This window comes from Anabrus simplex, chromosome 1, assembly GCF_040414725.1.
Source record: "Anabrus simplex isolate iqAnaSimp1 chromosome 1, ASM4041472v1, whole genome shotgun sequence".
In the NCBI taxonomy this organism is placed as follows: Eukaryota; Metazoa; Arthropoda; class Insecta; order Orthoptera; family Tettigoniidae; genus Anabrus; species Anabrus simplex.
In genome coordinates, this window is record NC_090265.1 from 537,181,628 (window position 1) to 537,200,292 (window position 18,665).

Here is an 18,665-nt window from a genome sequence, read left to right on the forward strand (position 1 = left end):
GGTGAATAATAAATGTATACTTTGTAAATTGAATGTGATATAGAGGGGCTGACGAGGCCGATCCAGCACTGCTACGCCGTTGATAGATGGTGCACGAGAATAACTTTTTTTAGATTTCCGGTTCACTCTCGAGTTAAATTAAGAACTCTCGAGTGCCGATTCGATTTCTGGCATGTTCTGCCATCTGTTGGGCATTATGTAAAACTAGTTGTCCACAGCTTATAGCTTCGGGAAGCAACTTGCAGAGCTTTTTGTAGATGTCTGTGGAGTTCATCTGTGATGTAAACAAACATGACAGAACAACAAGCAAGTTGCTCTCGCAGCAATGTTATTTCGGATCAAAGAATCTTTCAGTTATTAACCACAGTGGAAAGTCATGATGAAGATGATGATTTTAATGAATTGTTAAGTGGCTTTGAAAGTGAGAGTGAAACAGTGTGTGATGAAAATATTGTAAGTGAGAAAGAAACAGAGCCTCCTTCTAAACAAAAGAAGATAAACACGGCAAATTCGAAAGCTACTTCATCACTATTTTCGTGGCGAACGGATGACTTTTCTCCACCAGACTTTCAAGTAATTGTGACAGATTCTGGGAGCCAAGTAGTATATGATGACAACCCCAAAATCATTGATTTTCTTAAAAACTTCTGTGCCAGTGAAGTTAGTGCAGCTGGTTGTTGATGAAACAAATTGGTATCACAAACAACTCATGGAAAACATTCCGCTCTCACCACATTCCAGGTTTAGAAAGTATTTTAAAATATCAACTTATTTACTTGTAAGGAGTTAAATGTGTTAGTTTGCTACAGATTTTAGGAAATAATTTTATTTTGGGCTCTTTACTTTGTATAAAGGTGATGTACATGCGGGCTCAAGAAGTGTAATTTTGTTTTCTCTCAAAATAATATTGAACAAAAGTGTAGGATTTTCCATCTGCATTTAAATTTATAAAGAACCAACATTTATAAACATTTTAAGCTAATCGATTAGTTAAAAATTAAGGCTCCTACAATTTTTTTATATATGAATGAAAAAACTCAGCACTGAAGTACCAAACAGTTAACTGGTAACTCAGCACCGAAAAGGTTGACAAAAATAAATTAGGGAAATTCCACAAGCAGTAATAATAATAACAACAACAACAACAATAATAATAATAATGATAATAGTAGTAGTGATAATATTGGTTTTAATTCCCACTAACTACTTTTACAGTTTTCAGAGTTCTTGTACTTGCCAGTAAATCTACCGACATGAGGCTGATGTATTTGAGCATCTTTAAATACCACCAGACTAAGCCAAGATCAAACCTGCCAAATTGGGGTCAGAAGGCCAGCACCTCAACCATCTGAGCCACTCAGCCCGGCTCCATGAGAAAGTAGACATATAAAATTCATGCAATCTCTGCATAAAATATACCGAACTAAAGGTGGTAAATGTATATAGTTCCATGTTCACAAGTGGGATTAACAATAAATTATTTATCAGATTTTAATATTTTTCATGAAAATTTTCACCCATGTCACTAGTTGCTAGTTTCCTCACTGTAAATAAAGTGACTACCAAATGAGATTTTACGGAAAACTCGAGTGAGGCAAACATAGCGAGCTGACGGGAAGAGCAGGCTGCATTCCCCTCCTCAAAGGAAGAGCAAAGAGCTACCTGGTGGGAGAAAATAGCTTCTTTGTCCCACCCTCTGCCCTGTATAGCTCTGTCTTTGTGCTAGCGAGACATGTGATTTTCTTGAAGTGCTAAGTGACTGATATTCAAAAATTAATTTCCCAGAAGGAAACCATAATTTAATTTCATCAACTGCAAATGTTTAAAAACATCTCTTCAGGCCCTTTCAAACATGATATCATCAGTGTTTTGCCAGTGTAGCAGTGGGCTCATCAGTTGGATTGCTACACCTTTTCAAGACGATGGCAGGTAGTGCGCAGTTGAGACACCACTGCAAGCCTCTTACAATGCAGTGACAGTGATGAACCGGACGCCATCTGCAAGAAAACTCCCCAATAACCAATAAAAACCAAAACATCGGCGGAATATAATATGCGGATACAAATCCATGGACTGTGACTGGGAAAGGCTGACAAACCAACGCCCCGAGCTGGAAATCGGACTCTAATCTTAACTGCAATTAAGAGTCCCTATGCTACTAGAATGAAATAAGAATTAGAAAACAACTAGGTTTATTCAATTAAGGAGAAACAAATTGAAAGAAGAGGAATTAAATTAAAACAAGAAAAGTTATTAAAAAGATTACATACGTACTACAATCGCTGGCATTTGGGTAGTATCCTGGCCATTCACAACTTAAAATTCCAACATGTTTCCACCTCGTAACATGAAATTCTTCAACGCAATCGCACTGAGGGGGTAAACCTTTCCTTTCTTTTTTACATGTAATCAATGACAATTTCTAATAATTACAAGCCACGAAGGTCACACTTTCCTGGGGATATGTTATTCCTCGAAAACATGTAATCCCATCCACTCACATACATCTTATCTCTCCCCTTGTTTTTTTTAACAATCCAACACCATCGTACATCACCCCCGCATCAAGGAACAAGCAAAGCTAATACATGTTCCGAGAGCTCCAGGAAGTTAAAAGAAGGGTAAATGAGCTTGCTCATCAATGACAAAGCAAAACAAATAACTTAGGTCAAAACAGTGCAAAAAACAATGGGACCAAATAAATTAAATAAGTTGGTAAAAAAAAAAGAAATAATTTAGTGAGAAGCCAACGCGGGTACAAAACTACAAGCCTAGAATCGGCATAAAAAGATAAAATGGAAATGAATAGGCGAAATGGGTTATCGATATGACACGTACTCCAACACACCCATTCACTCACCCACACCGCCATACATTTCGGCACTGATATGCAAAAATAAAACAAGGCACACAAATCCAACATTAATATAACATCTCAAATATTGCGACCCCAGGGTCATCCAAGGGTCACTCAGACGGGCACAGGAACGTGCGCAAGGAGTACGGCAAGACCGTGTCATCCAAACTACCAAAGTATTCCCATCACGACTGCGATGCGTACAAGGCAAGAGTGTTTTTGCGATGGCACAAAAGGCAATCACAATCTGATGGTTCATGGCAAGCGACAAAGCAGACATAATAATACTGCATATGCTGGACCATCTCATAACCAAAAAAGCATATCAATCAAGTACCAAGATCACATGCACACAGTCAGTTCATACAACGGAGTAAACATTGCATATCGAAAATAAGAAAAAGCCAAATTTAAATATAAGATAACTTACTATTACAGGAGCTTTCAAGGAGTCAACAAATACCTGGAGCTATCAAGGACTCAAATAGAAAAACGTAAGGTTCTAGCAGATACACTTGAAGCATTTAAAAACATTCTGATAAATCAGAAACGCTGTTCCAATGTGCAGGAAAGCCATTTTTCTTACTGTCCCCAAAAATAACAAAACCAACACAGTCAAGGAGATAAAAGATCTTCAGATGGCAGGAAGTTTGATCTTCGGTGACCAACACAGAGATGTCGGCCATCTCTCGTACACACATGGTATTATTTTAACTCTTACGAAGTGAAGTGGCAAGACACCATTACAGTAATACAATAAGACTATAACTTTGTTTGGATTAAATGGAATTAACATGTCGACATGATAGTAGCCAATGAAAACGGCTCAGCGAGTGCAATAGGGGAAGCATCTACCTCCACTTTATAAATGCCTGCCTTTGGCATTTATATCAAAAATTAATTTCCCAGAAGGAAACCATAATTTAATTTCAACGATTGCAAATGTTCTTAATTATATGTTCTTAATCATATTTAAGTGCCCCATTGAGCAACAAGTTTTTATTGTTTAAATATATCTTACAAACAAGAAATCACCTAATAACAGAAGTGCTGCAAATGTTTTCTGGAAAGTTCTAATAATAATAATGTTATTTGCTTTACGTCCCACTAACTACTTTTTAAGGTCTTCGGAGATGCCGAGGTGCCAGAATTTAGTCCCGCAAGAGTTCTTTTACGTGCCAGTAAATCTACTGACACAGGGCTGTCATATTTGAGCACCTTCAAATACCACCGGACTGAGCCAGGATCGAACCTGCCAAGTTGGGGTTAGAAGGCCAGCGCCTTAACTGTCTGAGCCACTCAGCCCGGCTGGAAAGTTCTAGTGATAAATGACATAACAGAAGACGAATTACAATGTGTGTCACAATTTCCTTTGAAGATGCCAGGTCTGCATAAATGAAAAGAGAAATAATTTCCAGTAACTTCTATGACATTAATTTAAAGGGAAATGATGGACTCATTTTCATTTCTTTCCTGTCTTCCATTATAATGTACCTGTTTCTCTTGTTGAAGAGAACAGAGGCTGTCACCAATGGAAAGAGCTGGTTGAGTTCTTCCTGTCAGCTTGCTCTGCACACCTCACTTGAGTTTGCTGTAAATTCTTGTTTGGTGGTCACTGCAGATATGTACTTCGTATGCCCAACCCTTGTCCCGTTTTAAAAGGTATCCATCGTGACACAGCACAGTCTGTACCTGAGCCACCCGTCTGTGATACAGCTGTTGCTTAGTGTGAAGTGAAGGGTTTGTAGTGGCAATGCTGATGAGTCCCTCTCCTTGATGGCCTTACTAGTTTCTCTGATAGGGAGCCGCCAGGTGGCCGCACTTGCCACAGTTTCAGCAGCTGATCTTGCGCACGCCTGGGCGTCTCGGCAGTGGCGTGCATGGCTCTCCGGTTATTGAGGAAACCTACGGTGCATCCTCGCTCTTCACAGCTCCTCAGGTCCCCCTTGAGGTTGTGTTCCATGCTAAGCATCGAACTTTGATGGATCTCAGCATCACGGAACATCGATGGAAGTCTTTTAAATGCAACGAATTTCATGACCCAAATCCCATATTGACGATGACCTATTTTTGAGAGGAGTCCATCCTTTTCAATACTATGTAATATATTCAATTAATTTAAAGGAATATACAGTTTTATAACCCAGTAACAGAAACATACTAAAGCCAATATATATATATTCAGCTATGAGTGTCACATGACAAACTCTGGTCATTTTTGTTTCTTCCTTAGGAAAAGACCTGGTCATTTTACACATAATCAATACAGGCACTCATCTGAATATATGAAAATAGATATATCCATATTGTACCAGGGAAAGTCAAAGGAAAAGGGACACGAGACTTAACTAAAGGGTGTTTAGTTCTTAGGAGCAGGTACAGAGAAAGGTATTCGCAATGTGAAATACTATATGGTACTTAAAATTTTAAGTTTATTCAACCTGTAGATAGCATGAATAATTCCTCTATTATTTCAAATTTGAAAATAAAAAATCAAATTTAAATATCTTCTGTTGAATTTAATGTTGCCCGGCTCTGGCATAAATTTTCAATGAATGTTTGCAATAAATAAAATTCAAAATTAATAATTCTTTTCATTAAGTTCATAGAATTTGTTTTGAGAAATAACACAAAAAATTATGTGAAAAGAAGTATCACTTCACTCTGAGAATGAATAATCCTATAGTCTCTCTAAAATGTTATCATTTCAAAATTCCTACAGTCTCTTTATAAAGTTAACACTTGAGAATGTAAAAGAACATAAAGTTAATCTTCTTGCAAACTCTACTGTTGTGTTCTATTTTACAAGTACTCTTCAACACTTGAAAATATTATATGAATTATGTGACTTCCAATCAGCAATGATAGTTCGTCGAAAATCATTGTCTTAAAATTCAATCTTTGAGAAAAAGTTGGTTCTGTTGTAAGATTGTTGGTAAAGGCACATATCACCTGATTAGTCTTGAAACTGGAAATGGAAAATGCGGTTCAGCGAACAGCATTTGGAACTCCTTTGCAACCGATGTTGTGATGTCCACCACAGTCCCACGTACCATCTCCAGAGACGTACCACGTTGAGTCCCACGTCGACTTGAACATCAGGTTGATACGGTGAAAAAGGCACTCTGTCAGGGTTTCTGGTGTCACTAATGAATTTCATGAACATGAGAAAGTTCAAATGGTGGTGTGGGTTATGAGTGTCAAAATGGCACGATTTTACTAAGTGCAATTTTAAAATGTTAAGTCACTAGCAGAAAGTAATTATTGCTTGACTAATTGGAAGCACAGTTCGAAATACAGTTTATCGTATACAGTTTATACTATTTACACACGTAATTCAAAGTTTATTCAATGTATAACAAATGTTTGGATTCTAACTGAACTAGAGTGTAAAATGTAGTTCACTCGCAACACAAGTCTAGTTCAGTTCAAACTTTCCTAAATATTCGTTGCATACGAATTAAAGAGATATTATGGATTATTTCCAATGAATAAAGTTAGTATTCAGTTAAATTGTCGTAAAATAGCCTTAATGTTCACTCAGTTATTCACTATAACAGTTCAAAGTGAATCATGTTTGAGTGTTAGCACAAGAATAAATTAAGTGAAGTTGTTTACTTTCTAGCACACACACACACAAAAGTTCTAAAATAGCATCGTAAAATGTTTAATTTTGTTTCGAAGCACTGGAAATGTTCTTAGTTCCAAAATACTATGCAATTTTTACAAGTACGATAAAGATTGTATTGAAGATAATATACGACAAGATTACCGGGTTCGACTCTTGTACCCGTACCAGTACGTGGAGACCAGCATGACAGTCTGTCAGCTATGAGTTGCAAATTGTAACTGAATAAGCCTTGCCAGACCCTGTCCTTTTACACGGATTGTCGAGGTCAGCTGTTTCTCCTTGTGAAAAAAATGCAGTTTCTTTGTAACTGAATAACTCGAAAATCCCTGGACAGATTTTCATGAAATTATAGCATGTTGACATTCAGATAATGAGCTACATGATGATATATGTCATTTTTCAATATCTCAAAGGGTTTAGAAGTTATTAAAATCTTTCTGGTATATTTTAGACAGTCAGGTGAAGTTCACGTGATAGCTGCGTCATCCACACACTTGCAGCTGGTGACGTATCTCGCTCGCTGCTCACAGCTCTGTGATGTACCATTACCTTGTGCACTCTACACATACGTACAAGCCATCCCGTTCCAAACATTCGTGTAACCAAAACTATGTTCCAGGCTATAGGCATTTCCTCGCACAATATTGATCAGAGAAATAATCTTAATGATAATCTTAAAGGTAACCCTAACAAAATATCCGGAAAAAATAAATGTTCTTTTTTGATGAAACAAAAACAGAATGGAATAAAAACAGATTGGCTTCGGTAAGCAATATGCAAACTACTCTTTCCTATCCTTCCCCACCAAATCCTACTCCCCCTCGCTTTCACCTCCACTTCCCTTCAATAGAAGCTGCTCTCAGCAGCAACCAAGTAACCTCCAGCCCAGCGTATGCTTGCCAGCTGTACAGTGCAAGAACAATGGGACTGGTGGGAAATGAGTACTCGTGCATCATTTGGGCTTTTACGGCCGCATTGGACCACTGTAGTTAATTTCTGTCCGATCTTCTATGATGTTTTCTGTTCTTCCAGTATTTCTTCATTCTATCAGATCTTTGTTGTCGTTCTTCTTTTGAAAATATCCTTTTAGGCCTAGTTGTTTCTCTTTTATCACATTTTGGTAGGAATAATTTATAAAAGAGAATTTTATTTCCTTCCATTCTTCAATATTAGTTTTATTTTCCTTTCTGTTTTAGACTCCTCTTTTCAAATACTATTCCATTCTAAGTTACATATCTACATTTTTCTTTAAGTTCCAACGTGTTTCCGTACCGGTTTATGTTTCCCTCCCAGATATCTCACCATCAACCTACTGAGGAGTTCCCCTAGTTCAACTGGTCCCACTAAAAATTTAAATCACTGGGCAAGTTAGCCGTGCAGTTAGGAGCGCGCAGCTGTGAACTCGCATCCGGGAGATAGAGGGTTCTAACCCCACTGTCGGCAGCCCTGAAGATGGTTTTCCGTGGTTTCCCATTTTCACACCAGGCAAATGCTGGGACTGTACCTTAATTAAGGCCACAGCCGCTTCCTTCCCATTCCTACGCCTTCCCTGTCCCATCGTCGACATAAGACCTACCTGTGTTGGTGCGACGTATGCAGCTAGCAAAAAAAAAAAAAATTAAATCTACCACTTCCTTTGAGAAAGAGTGTAAAAATTTCACTATATAAAATCATGTCAACATATCAAAATATCTTATGGACAAAAATTCATTTTGAATGTGCTATTAGCTTTTAATTTAACTGCAAGTTTTATGGTAACAGCAGTATATTTGCCTCATTACAAGCCCTTTTACTTCACAACATTGTCATGTTTTTAAGACCTCCAGCACAACAGCGTTAGTTATATACAACACTTTCAAGAGAACTACTGTATTTTTAACCTTGGAATGGTTCATCATTCTCCTCCTTTTCCATTATCCAGCTCCTTTCGGGTCAGGGCATTTACGGCACTTCTCCACCTTCCTCTCCTTCCATCATTACCCTTTCATCATTTTGTCCCAGTACAGGCTGCTTCTCCTTGCGCTCCCCTTTACTGAATCGATCCACCATGTTCTTGGTCTCCCTCTCACTCTCCTTCCTTCTAACTTCATCGCCATCATCTGTTTTGGTATTCTTTCCTCGTCCATCCTCTTTACATGTCCAAAACATCTTAGTTTACTCCTAACGATTCTCGAATTTAGTTTTTCATTCCAACCTCCTTTCTCACATCTATAATACTTCTTAGGTATTTTATTTCACTAGCTTCAATTCTACTCTCCTCCCTACTTGTCACTGGCCAGATCTAAGCCGCATAGGTCAATAAGGGTGATAAATACATTTTTGTACATTATCTTGTTACACTTCCTTGGTACTTCCTTATTCCAGACAAGGTTTTTTACACTATGGTAGAATGCATTACCCTGTTGCACCCTCTTGCTAATCTCCATGTTCAGCCTTGTATTCTGCATTAATTCACTCTCTAGGTATTTGAAACTGTCAATGATTTCAAGGCTTCGACCACCAATTTTCATAATGCCTTTCCCTTGTCATTCACCTCTTGATATCACCATGGTCTTGCTTTTCTCGTCTCTCTGCTGGGCTGAGTGGCTAAGACGGTTGATGCACTGGCCTTCTAACCCCAACTTGGCAGGTTTGATCCTGGCTCAGTCCGGTGGTATTTGAAGGTGCTCAAATACACCAGACTCATGTCGGTAGATTTACAGGCACTCCTTCGAGACAACATTGCGGCACTTGGGAGTAACTGAAAACTGTCGAAAAGTCTATAGCGGGACGTAAAAACAATATTATTATCTTTTTTCTGCACTGTTTTTCATACCATGCTTTTCAATTTTTTTTTTTTCAGTGCATTAAGTTGCTCTTGTACTTCTTTGCTGTTTGTTCCCCAGACCAAAACATCATCTGCAAATAGTATTAACATCATCTCCCTATTCCCATACACATACTTTGTCTCCTTTACAATTTCACCCATAACCATTAGAAACAAAAGAGGTGATAGCATACTACCCTGGCATAGTTTGGTTTCATTTCTAAACTATTCTGTCCTTCCAAACGCAATCTGTACGCTGCCGACACAGTTTTTGTACATTTCTACAGTTTGTGTAACCCGTCTCCTTTTGACCACGATTTCCCACACCTTCTCTCAGGGGTCACTATTGTATACCTTTGTTAGATCTATGAATGCCATCACCAGATCCTCTCCATATTCCCAACTCTTTTCCACTGTAGACATTCCACTTCTAGAACCATACTGTTCCTCTTGCAACTTTCCTTCTACAGACATGCCAACTTTCAAAAGTGAAAAATCAGGAGAAATTTGGCAGTGAATTGCGACATATTACGACACATCACTGATGGCAGAACATGTACAAATTCATTATAATTCAATACATTAACAATTCTATTTGGCCTACATATATATTTTTCATCATTTACATGTGAATATTAAATACAGGACATACCTGAACTGTAGGAACATGTGACTTCTCATCCTTAAACATGGTGATCACATTACGACTAATTGTTGTTCAACACACCAGTAGCTGACTTAGCCCTCTTCAGAAACTCGGAACTAAATTTTTGCTCAAATCACTTGCCTTGCTGAACTGATTTCAAGGTTACAAGTTTCTCCAAAATTTGTTCAGACAGCAAGGATCTGAACTGTGTTTTTGTCTTTGTGACTCTGCTAACACTCCTTTCACATTCTGGATTGCTATGTGGAATTGAGAAAATAGCAAGCATCACCTTAGAGATTCTGTCATATTTAAGTACACCATCAGCTTCTTCCAATGCCCATTGAACATCAATTCTTCCTTTTGCGAGGTCTGTTTCTTCGAGCTGAAAGTTACAGAACTGGGAGTGCAGAATATCAGTTTCTTTATCCAAATGTTCCGTTTCACTAGTCAAAATGTTCGGACACTTGTTAATGAAGAATCTAAGGCTAGAAAATGATGCCTTACTTATAGCAGAAATATTTCAAACTTCTGCATTAATTAAAACTTCATCTTTGAATGGAAATTTGTGTACTATTTAGTCACACGATGAAGAGAAACACTTTCTAACAGACTTAAAGAATATGCACCTTTCCTCAGACTTCAAGATGTTCACTAAAATAACGCAGAGTTCCCTATCATCAGATCACAAACATCCTTTTGATTTTCTGGAGTATAATAATCTACATCAAGGAGAGAGGAGGATCTTTTAATAACATGTGGTTTCACAAACCTTGCCATCACACTCTTCAATAATTCCTCCAAAACTGACCTCAATAAGTGGATGTGCAGCATACTTGACTGAAGAGCTACGTTTGGATTCTCAAAGATATCCATAAAATTTGAGAGAAAAAGGCAAAAAGATTTATGTAAATTTGATGAAAGGAACATGAAAAGTCGTTCTTCACATAACAATTCATGGCTCGTAGTGTCCATCAGTAGTTTCATTTTTTTTTTTAAAAGTGAAACTGATGACTGGGTTTTCCTTTAACTGAGGAGTGAGGTGAAATATTATGACAATCCTTAACCTTTTCAGACAAACAGGACACATCTGCACTTAAACTGTGCTTAGGAATTTTGTAAGTCTTCAAAGTGCCCATCTGAGAATCCTTACTCACAATTTCACCCCTGAATAATGTAACCAAAGGGTCCCACTGAAGCAAAATCCTATCTAAACACCTTCTTAGTGATAACCATCGAGTAGGCACATGCATCAGAATTTTCCTGATTTCTGTGTTGTGTAAAGTCTGAAATTCTCCGAACTTTTCTTTCCTCTTTGCATTCCTTTCCAGATAATAAAATATATCAATTATACTTTCATATATATTTACAGGCAAGCACGCCGCACCCTTCTCGGCAGCAAGATTAATTAGGTGACGAGAGCAGCCTACGATGATTATGTTACTATTTTCCCCCTTCCAACATCCTGCCACACCATTCTTTAATCTTACCATTATTGGAGCATTATCAGCACCAAGAGCTAGGCAGTTTTTTAATGTAATGCAGAATTCCCGAAAAGTTGAGGGCAAAAGATTGGCAATGTTAGGTCCAGTAGCATCCCCTTCTAAATTAGGCACAGAGAGTAGACAACTCTGAATTTCATTGAGTTCAGGCCTAAAAAATGTTACAACAATGGGATATATTTTCAAGTCGCTTTTATTGCTACCATCAGTAGCAACAGAAAATGCATTCACCTGCAAATGTGATACAATACTCGCCCTTTCTTCCGTGCACATTTCTGTAATGATAGCCGCTGTTTTCGTTCTAGCACACCCACATCGTTTAGCGATTTCTGAATCAGGAAACATTTTGCGAAACAAAGGTCCCGCGTGATCGGCACAATTTACAGGCAGGTTAGGTTCTACTGTAAATGACGTAAATAACGCCTCGGCATTCGCCACAGGATTTACATCTTGGTTTTTACATGAAAAGTTCAGTTTCTGGTTTCTTTCTACACACTGGACACTCCCCGTATGTTTTTTCGTTTGCATATGCTTGAGTATATTGCATTTCCCGTCATGTACAACTGAAAAATCACACCTACATATAGTACAGAATGTGAACGTTGGTCCCTTTCTGGATTCGCTCAAACACGGAAACTCTTCCCTATAAGCACTTTTAAACACTGCTATCATATTTCTTTCTTGACATTTTGGCCAAAACAAATATTTTTTTTTGCTAGTGGCTTTACGTCGCACCGACACAGACAGGTCTTATGGCGACGATGGGATAGGAAAGGCCTAGGAGTTGGAAGGAAGCGGCCGTGGCCTTAATTAAGGTACAGCCCCAGCATTTGCCTGGTGTGAAAATGGGAAACCACGGAAAACCATCTTCAGGGCTGCCGATAGTGGGATTCGAACCTACTATCTCCCGGATGCAAGCTCACAGCCGCGCGCCTCTACGCGCACGGCCAACTCGCCCGGTAAAACAAATATTAAGGCACAACACGAGCACTTCTGCAGGTCTTGCCCTGGGTAGAACGGCTATGGTGTGCTACTTCTGAGGTTAAGTTACACCAAAGAGAATATTACTCGCTTGACTCGCTTGCAAAGAGAATGATTGTATTATAGATCAAAGAGGAGCGCATGACTGGCCACCGTGCCCCGTACTGCCATCTAGTATCATTATTAGAACTACTATCAACCAGCCATAGCAGCCTTAATCATTTTCAACTAATTTCATCCCTCCACAGTGCCTTCCCCATTTCCATTTTATGGACTGCTAATTGTGCCAGTGGAAAGGCAGCATTTTTAATTTAATTGGAATTCATTTATTTGGTTGTATCAAAATTTTATTATATAAATTTTGGTATTTTCAAAAATGGTAAATGTTGGTCTGAACTTTTCGGCCCGGTTTGTTCAACATCAGTTAACATTTAACTGACTGTTAAAATAATTTAACAGTGAACTTAAACCAAATTAGCATTTAATCAACATTCGTTAAGACTGAACAATCTGTTAAACTCTCAGTTAACTTAATTGACCAGGTTCAAGCAGTTAAATTCTCTGTTAGCTCAAAATACCGCAGGTGCATTAGATGAAGAACTTCTGTATCTTGAATATCTGGAATATGATAGGCCTTTTCCAAAAAGAGTCAGAAACGGAAGAGATGATTTTCATACAGATGTTTCAGTTATTTGTCCGTACGTTAGCTACTGTCAGTATGTACAATGAATTCACTACAAGTTTTTCTGCCAAGCATCACTTTTAGCTTTAAGCATGGATCCATAAGTTTGCTTACTTTCTATAATAGATTACAGTACTCTCCCCAGGAATTTTCGCCAGCCGGGTGGCAGGAATGAGCAGCTTGGCGGAAAATACTACGTAAAAAATTAACACGATTAGATTTCAGTTTATTCCCCTCAGAGAATTAACAATAATATCACACAGGTAAACATTAACGGCAAAACTGAACTATTTTAGTTTTATTATTACAAACAAGACACAAGTATTTTGAACTTTTCGTGTTCTACTGCTTGTTCATCATCATGTGACATCGTAACTTACTGCTCGGTTGCTGTGGAGTGCGTCGCAAAATCTAGTGCTCACATGCTAATCCGGACACTGCTTGTGCACGATACTACATGATAGTCAAACTGAACATCTGAACTTGGATGTAATTGATGCAATTGTGCTGACAATAATGAAGATTTATCATTTATGAGGATTGGGGCAAAAGTCATGGCAACTATTTTTTTTCTTCTTGTAGACATGTGAACGGATCACAAACGTACATGTGTCGTGTGGAAGTTCTGCAGGCATAGTATGTATGCAGAACAACAGATGGCTCTGTGATAGCTCGTAGCAGCGCAGTGAGGGCTGTGAAATCAGTCAGTTGGTGAGTGTCGTGCAAGATAGAAGTAACCCGTGTTGAGCAGCGTGCTTACAACAAAATAGCCGTTCTCCGAGGGAGAAATGCGATGTAATGTCACAGTGAATTAGTGGAAGCCCTTGGGAATAATGCCCTACCATACCATACAGTAGCCCGGTGGGTAGGAAAGTTTCAGCTAGGACGTGTCAACCAGTGATGAGCAACGTTCGGGACAACTTGTCAGTGTGCAGATCGATGTGGCACGTGCCGTCATCGAGCAGTTCCTGGATGTAGACAGACGATGGACACTACTGGAGTTAGAGCGGGCAAGTGGCATCGAGAAACGCACCGTCCACAGGATATTGCGTAATGAGCTGCGGTGGGTACCGCATGCACTGACGGAAATTCAAAGGTGGGTGTGCTATGCAATATGCTCCGACCACCTTGCACGCTGGCAACAGGATGGCTATCAATTCTTGTCACGAATAATCGCCATCGATGAATTTTAGGCCAGGGCATACGAACCAGAACTGAAACGTCAGTCCGCGGAGTGGCGACATGCTGGATCACCAAGGAGGCAGAAGGTCCGTCAGAATCCTTCCCCAGACAAATTGATGGTGATCGTCGTGTATGACGTCAGGGGTGTCACTGTTTGCCACTTTGTTCCACATGGCAGAACAGTGACCGCACAGTACTACAGGGACTTCCTGGTGCAACAGGTACAACGGGTACAACGTGGCGTTCGGGAGAAACATCCGGATCTTGTGGAGAGTGCAATAATCCTGAACGACAATGCAAAACCACATAAAGCAGAGTGTGTAGGGCAGCTACTGCGACGTTGGGAATGGGAAGAATTGAGCCCCAACCGTACTTTCCGACATTTCACCCTGTGACTTTGATCTCATTCGAAAAATTAAGGAACCACTATGTGGTAGGCGGTTTGCAACACGAGAGGACATTGCTAATGCTGAGCGCCAACAGGTGACCCGATTCACACATGGTGCGGCAAATGCTGAGGCAGATGGTATTCAGCACCTCCTACATTGTTGGCAGCGTGTAGTGTCAGTAGCAGGGGACTACTTTGAGGGTCTTTAGGCCCAGGTTTGTCATGTCAACTTTATGTGTACTGTCTTGTCATTCTTTTGCACCGGGAAGGCCATATTGCCCTGTATACTACAGTAATAAATTAGTGTGTTACAATATTTCAGTGCTATTCATTGTCCACACATGTAGTTAACACCTTGTCCTTTCGTCTGTATATGTTACATTTTCCAACCGGACTCGTATCTTCAAGAAAAAATAATTGCCATGACTTTTGCCCCAACCCTCGTAAATATTCAGTTTTGCAGTATTTAAATTTTTATTTGGAACACCCTTTGACTCAAATATGTATTAAAGTTATGAAACTAACACATATCTAGGTTATGTTAGCGGGGCGGTCTCTGAAAACTGCAGGCCTATTGAAAAGGTTCCGGGGGGAACATTTGGTATATACTTGGAAATAATTTCCAAAAGAAGAGGAATTTGAACCACGGGTTCTCTTCTCCGCTTTGTATCATAATGGTTTACAGAGCAACGGAAAAGGCATGGTCTAGACAAAAAATTCTAATGAATGTTGACTTCATGTGCCTTGGTTTACAGTTGTATTTAAACAAAACCGCATCGAAGCCGCTCACAAACCGCATGGTTCTGCCAATGCCTTCTAGATTCTCATCGATTGTGACTCTTGTGAGAGTTAACACCGTGTTAGTTAACAGTTCACAGGAAATTTTTTGATAAACAAAGAATCTTTACACGCTACTAAATTTTTAATGTTATGTTAAAAAACAGTGTATTAGAATTCTTTTAACTGAGATTCCATAAATCAGGCCTTGGACTTTTGAAACTTACTGCAGGACATGCACAGTTCTGGAAGCATTATTTCCTTTTTCATAGCCGGGACAATTCCAAAACTTGTGCAACAGTGTCAGCAAGAAGAGCGATTTCATTGTAGAGAATAAAAGTGTTTTCTATTCGTAAATGGATTAACTCTGCTTTCCTATTCATCTCCTTTTGTGCTTACACCACTTCCAAACTTCTCCGCTCCTCAGTAAGAGCGAGGGAGCTTTTGTTGTCTTTTCTGGCTGACTATCTTAGCGGCTAGACGTGTTCGCTCGGAACTCGATCACATGGGGAGCTCGCCTCTCCTAAGGGTAAGTAATCTTGTATCTTATGATTGGGTGTAATTTCACTTAAATTTTAAATGTAATACTTTTCTTTAAATATGCAAGATTTCACCCTCAGACTGTATGTTTATCGCTAACTTTTTGACTTTGCAACGACTTAGCTTTTCTGCTAATGACATCTAAAATCTTGTCGGAGGGAAATCTTGTTTTTAACCATCTATTTATCTTAAACTAAAATCTTCCATAAGGTTTGTCTGCAATAGTGCAGTGTTACATTATGTATTTCACTTTTTCTCTCCACTAACGTTTCGGTTGAAAAAGTAACTTGGCATTCTTCTACATTGTTGTTTGTATAACCTTTAGCTAATCCTCAATTAATTAGAATGAGACTAGCTCTCCATAACTGAGACATAAATTGTCAAAATAGGATCCGACATGTTTTTCTAAATAAACTGATTTAGCACCGTGCGCATGTGTTTTGTTCTTAAGGTATGTTCAACTTATATTTATTTTATCCCAATCATGTTACTAGAGTCTTGCTTTACATTACTCAGTTTTGAATTATTTATTTATTTATTTATTTATTTATTTACAGAGTTTACGCCCACATTGGAGCACTTAAATCAGACTACAACAAATTTGTCTTCCTTTTCTTCTCCCAAAAAGTCTTGAGTCTGGTTGACCTGGCTGCCCTCTCCGCATCCGTTATAACATATTGTTTCCTCTGTATAGTGGTCAGAGAAAGCCTGATGCATTTATTCTTCAAAATACTTTTCTCGCCTCTGTTTTCTATGGTTTGCATGGTAATATTCAACTCCTCCAAATCACTTTGAACTTCTTTAAACCAATTGTTTTTTTGATTTACTATTCCAAAAGTAATTAAATAATTGTTTTAAAACTCTTGTTATCACTTAGTCGAAATATATGACAAAAAAAAAAGGCAATTCTTCTTTTTCTCATCGTGTCTGTGATGGACTCACTTTCCCGATAGATAACCTCATTCGGCAACAATCTCCACTGTCCATCCACCTGATGTTTCTTGTTTATGATCGTCCTGAGTATCCTTCGATCAACTCGTAAGCGTTCTGTTGTTGATCTAGTATTGAGTTTAAATAATGTTTCACAAGCATAAGTTGCTTCTGGTTTAATAACAGAGTTATAATGCCTAAATTTAGCATTAATCGAAAGACATTTCTTTTTGTATGTAGGCCAAGTTATCCGTTGTGCCTGCTTCAGTTTATATATTCTGCTCTCTATTGATGGTTTTTCATTGCAATTCCAAGTGAGATTTTCACCCAAATATTTAAATGTACTTACAATTTCAATTTGCTTATTATTATTTAATAATAGCTCTGAATTTAGAGTTCTGAAAGTAGGCATTATTTTTGTTTTATCATACGAAATTTGCAATCCAACTTTTTTCGCTACATTTGCAAGTTCTTCCAACTGAACTTTAGCCTCTTCGAAACCATTTGCCAGTAACGCAAGATCATACGCGAATGCCAAGCAATTTAGTTTGATATTTTTTCCAATTTTGACCTTTGGAGGACATACCTTAGTCCACTCTCGCATGACCTTTTTGAATACACAATTGAACAATAATGGTGAATATCCATCTCCCTGGCGGAGGCCTGCTGTAATTGCAAATGATTTAGATAACTCATTTCTGAATCTAACTTTAGATTGAGTATTCTTAAGAGTCATACCAATCAGGCTAATAAGTTCGGAATGTGGACCAAATTTCTGAAGGACATTCAACAGTGATTTACGATGTATACTATCATACGCCTTTTGAAAATCAACAAACGTAATAACTAAATTTTTGTTTCTAGATCTATGATGTTTCATAATCCATTTTAAACTGATGATTTGGTCAGGGCTGCTTTTTCCTGGACGAAATCCACCTTGATATTCCCCTAGTTCACAGTCAACATGTCCCTGTATTTTGTTATAGATAATCTTAGATAAAATCTTATATGTAATATCCAATAATGATACTCCCCGATAATTATTTGGATCAGATCTATCGCCCTTTTTATGCAATGGTTGAATTAATGCCATATTCCACTCTTCAGGCATTGTAGCAGTATTCCAAATATCTATAAGATGTTTATGTAGATTATGAACGGTTTGGTCATTAGCATTCTTCCATACCTCTGCGACGATTTGGTTCTCTCCCGGTGCTTTATAATTTTTAAGGGAATCAATTGCTGCTCGTACTTCATTATAAACGGGCGGTGTAACCTTTTCTAAAGGTATCCTATTTTTTGGATGTGTGTCATACTGCAGATATTCTGAAGGTTCCTCACTGTTAAGTAAGTTCTCAAAGTATCTAGCTAAAATTTCCGCATTATCTTGATTAGTATGTGCCTGTTTTCCATTAGTATCTCTCATTAGGAGTGCTGGGGGAGTATAATTTGTTTAGTATTGCCGAAATGTTTTATAGTAATCTCTTGTCTTAAGTTGAGTAAATGCTTCGTCAATAGAGTGTAACATCTCCGTGTGATAATTTCTCTTAACCCTTCGGATGATTTTAGGCGTATGTCGTCTAGCAGTAACAAGTTCTTCGCGTGACTGTTCTGTTTTCCGTTGTTGATCAATCAACCATGCCTTGTGTCGGTGTTGAATCGGTGCATCACACTCCTCATTCCACCAAGCATGATTTTTCCTCTTTTTAACGGGAGCGTTTTCCTCAGCAATGGTTTTAGCTTGTT

General features: G+C 38.5%; 1 protein-coding gene across 2 annotated transcripts in view; it reads right to left on the reverse strand.

Annotated features, from left to right (window-relative positions):
* Nucleotides 1-18,665, reverse strand: part of HIPP1 (HP1 and insulator partner protein 1) — a 242,426-nt gene that overhangs the window by 139,289 nt on the left and 84,472 nt on the right. The window contains exon 5 of one of the 2 annotated variants that reach the window (XM_068225056.1): nt 5,737-6,003. The exons of the other annotated variant lie outside the window; for it this stretch is intronic. Within the exon in view, the coding sequence (XP_068081157.1) occupies nt 5,814-6,003 (190 nt within the window). The 3' untranslated portion in view covers nt 5,737-5,813. Of the gene's footprint in view, nt 1-5,736; nt 6,004-18,665 lie in introns of those variants that run through there. 2 annotated transcript variants of the gene reach the window in all.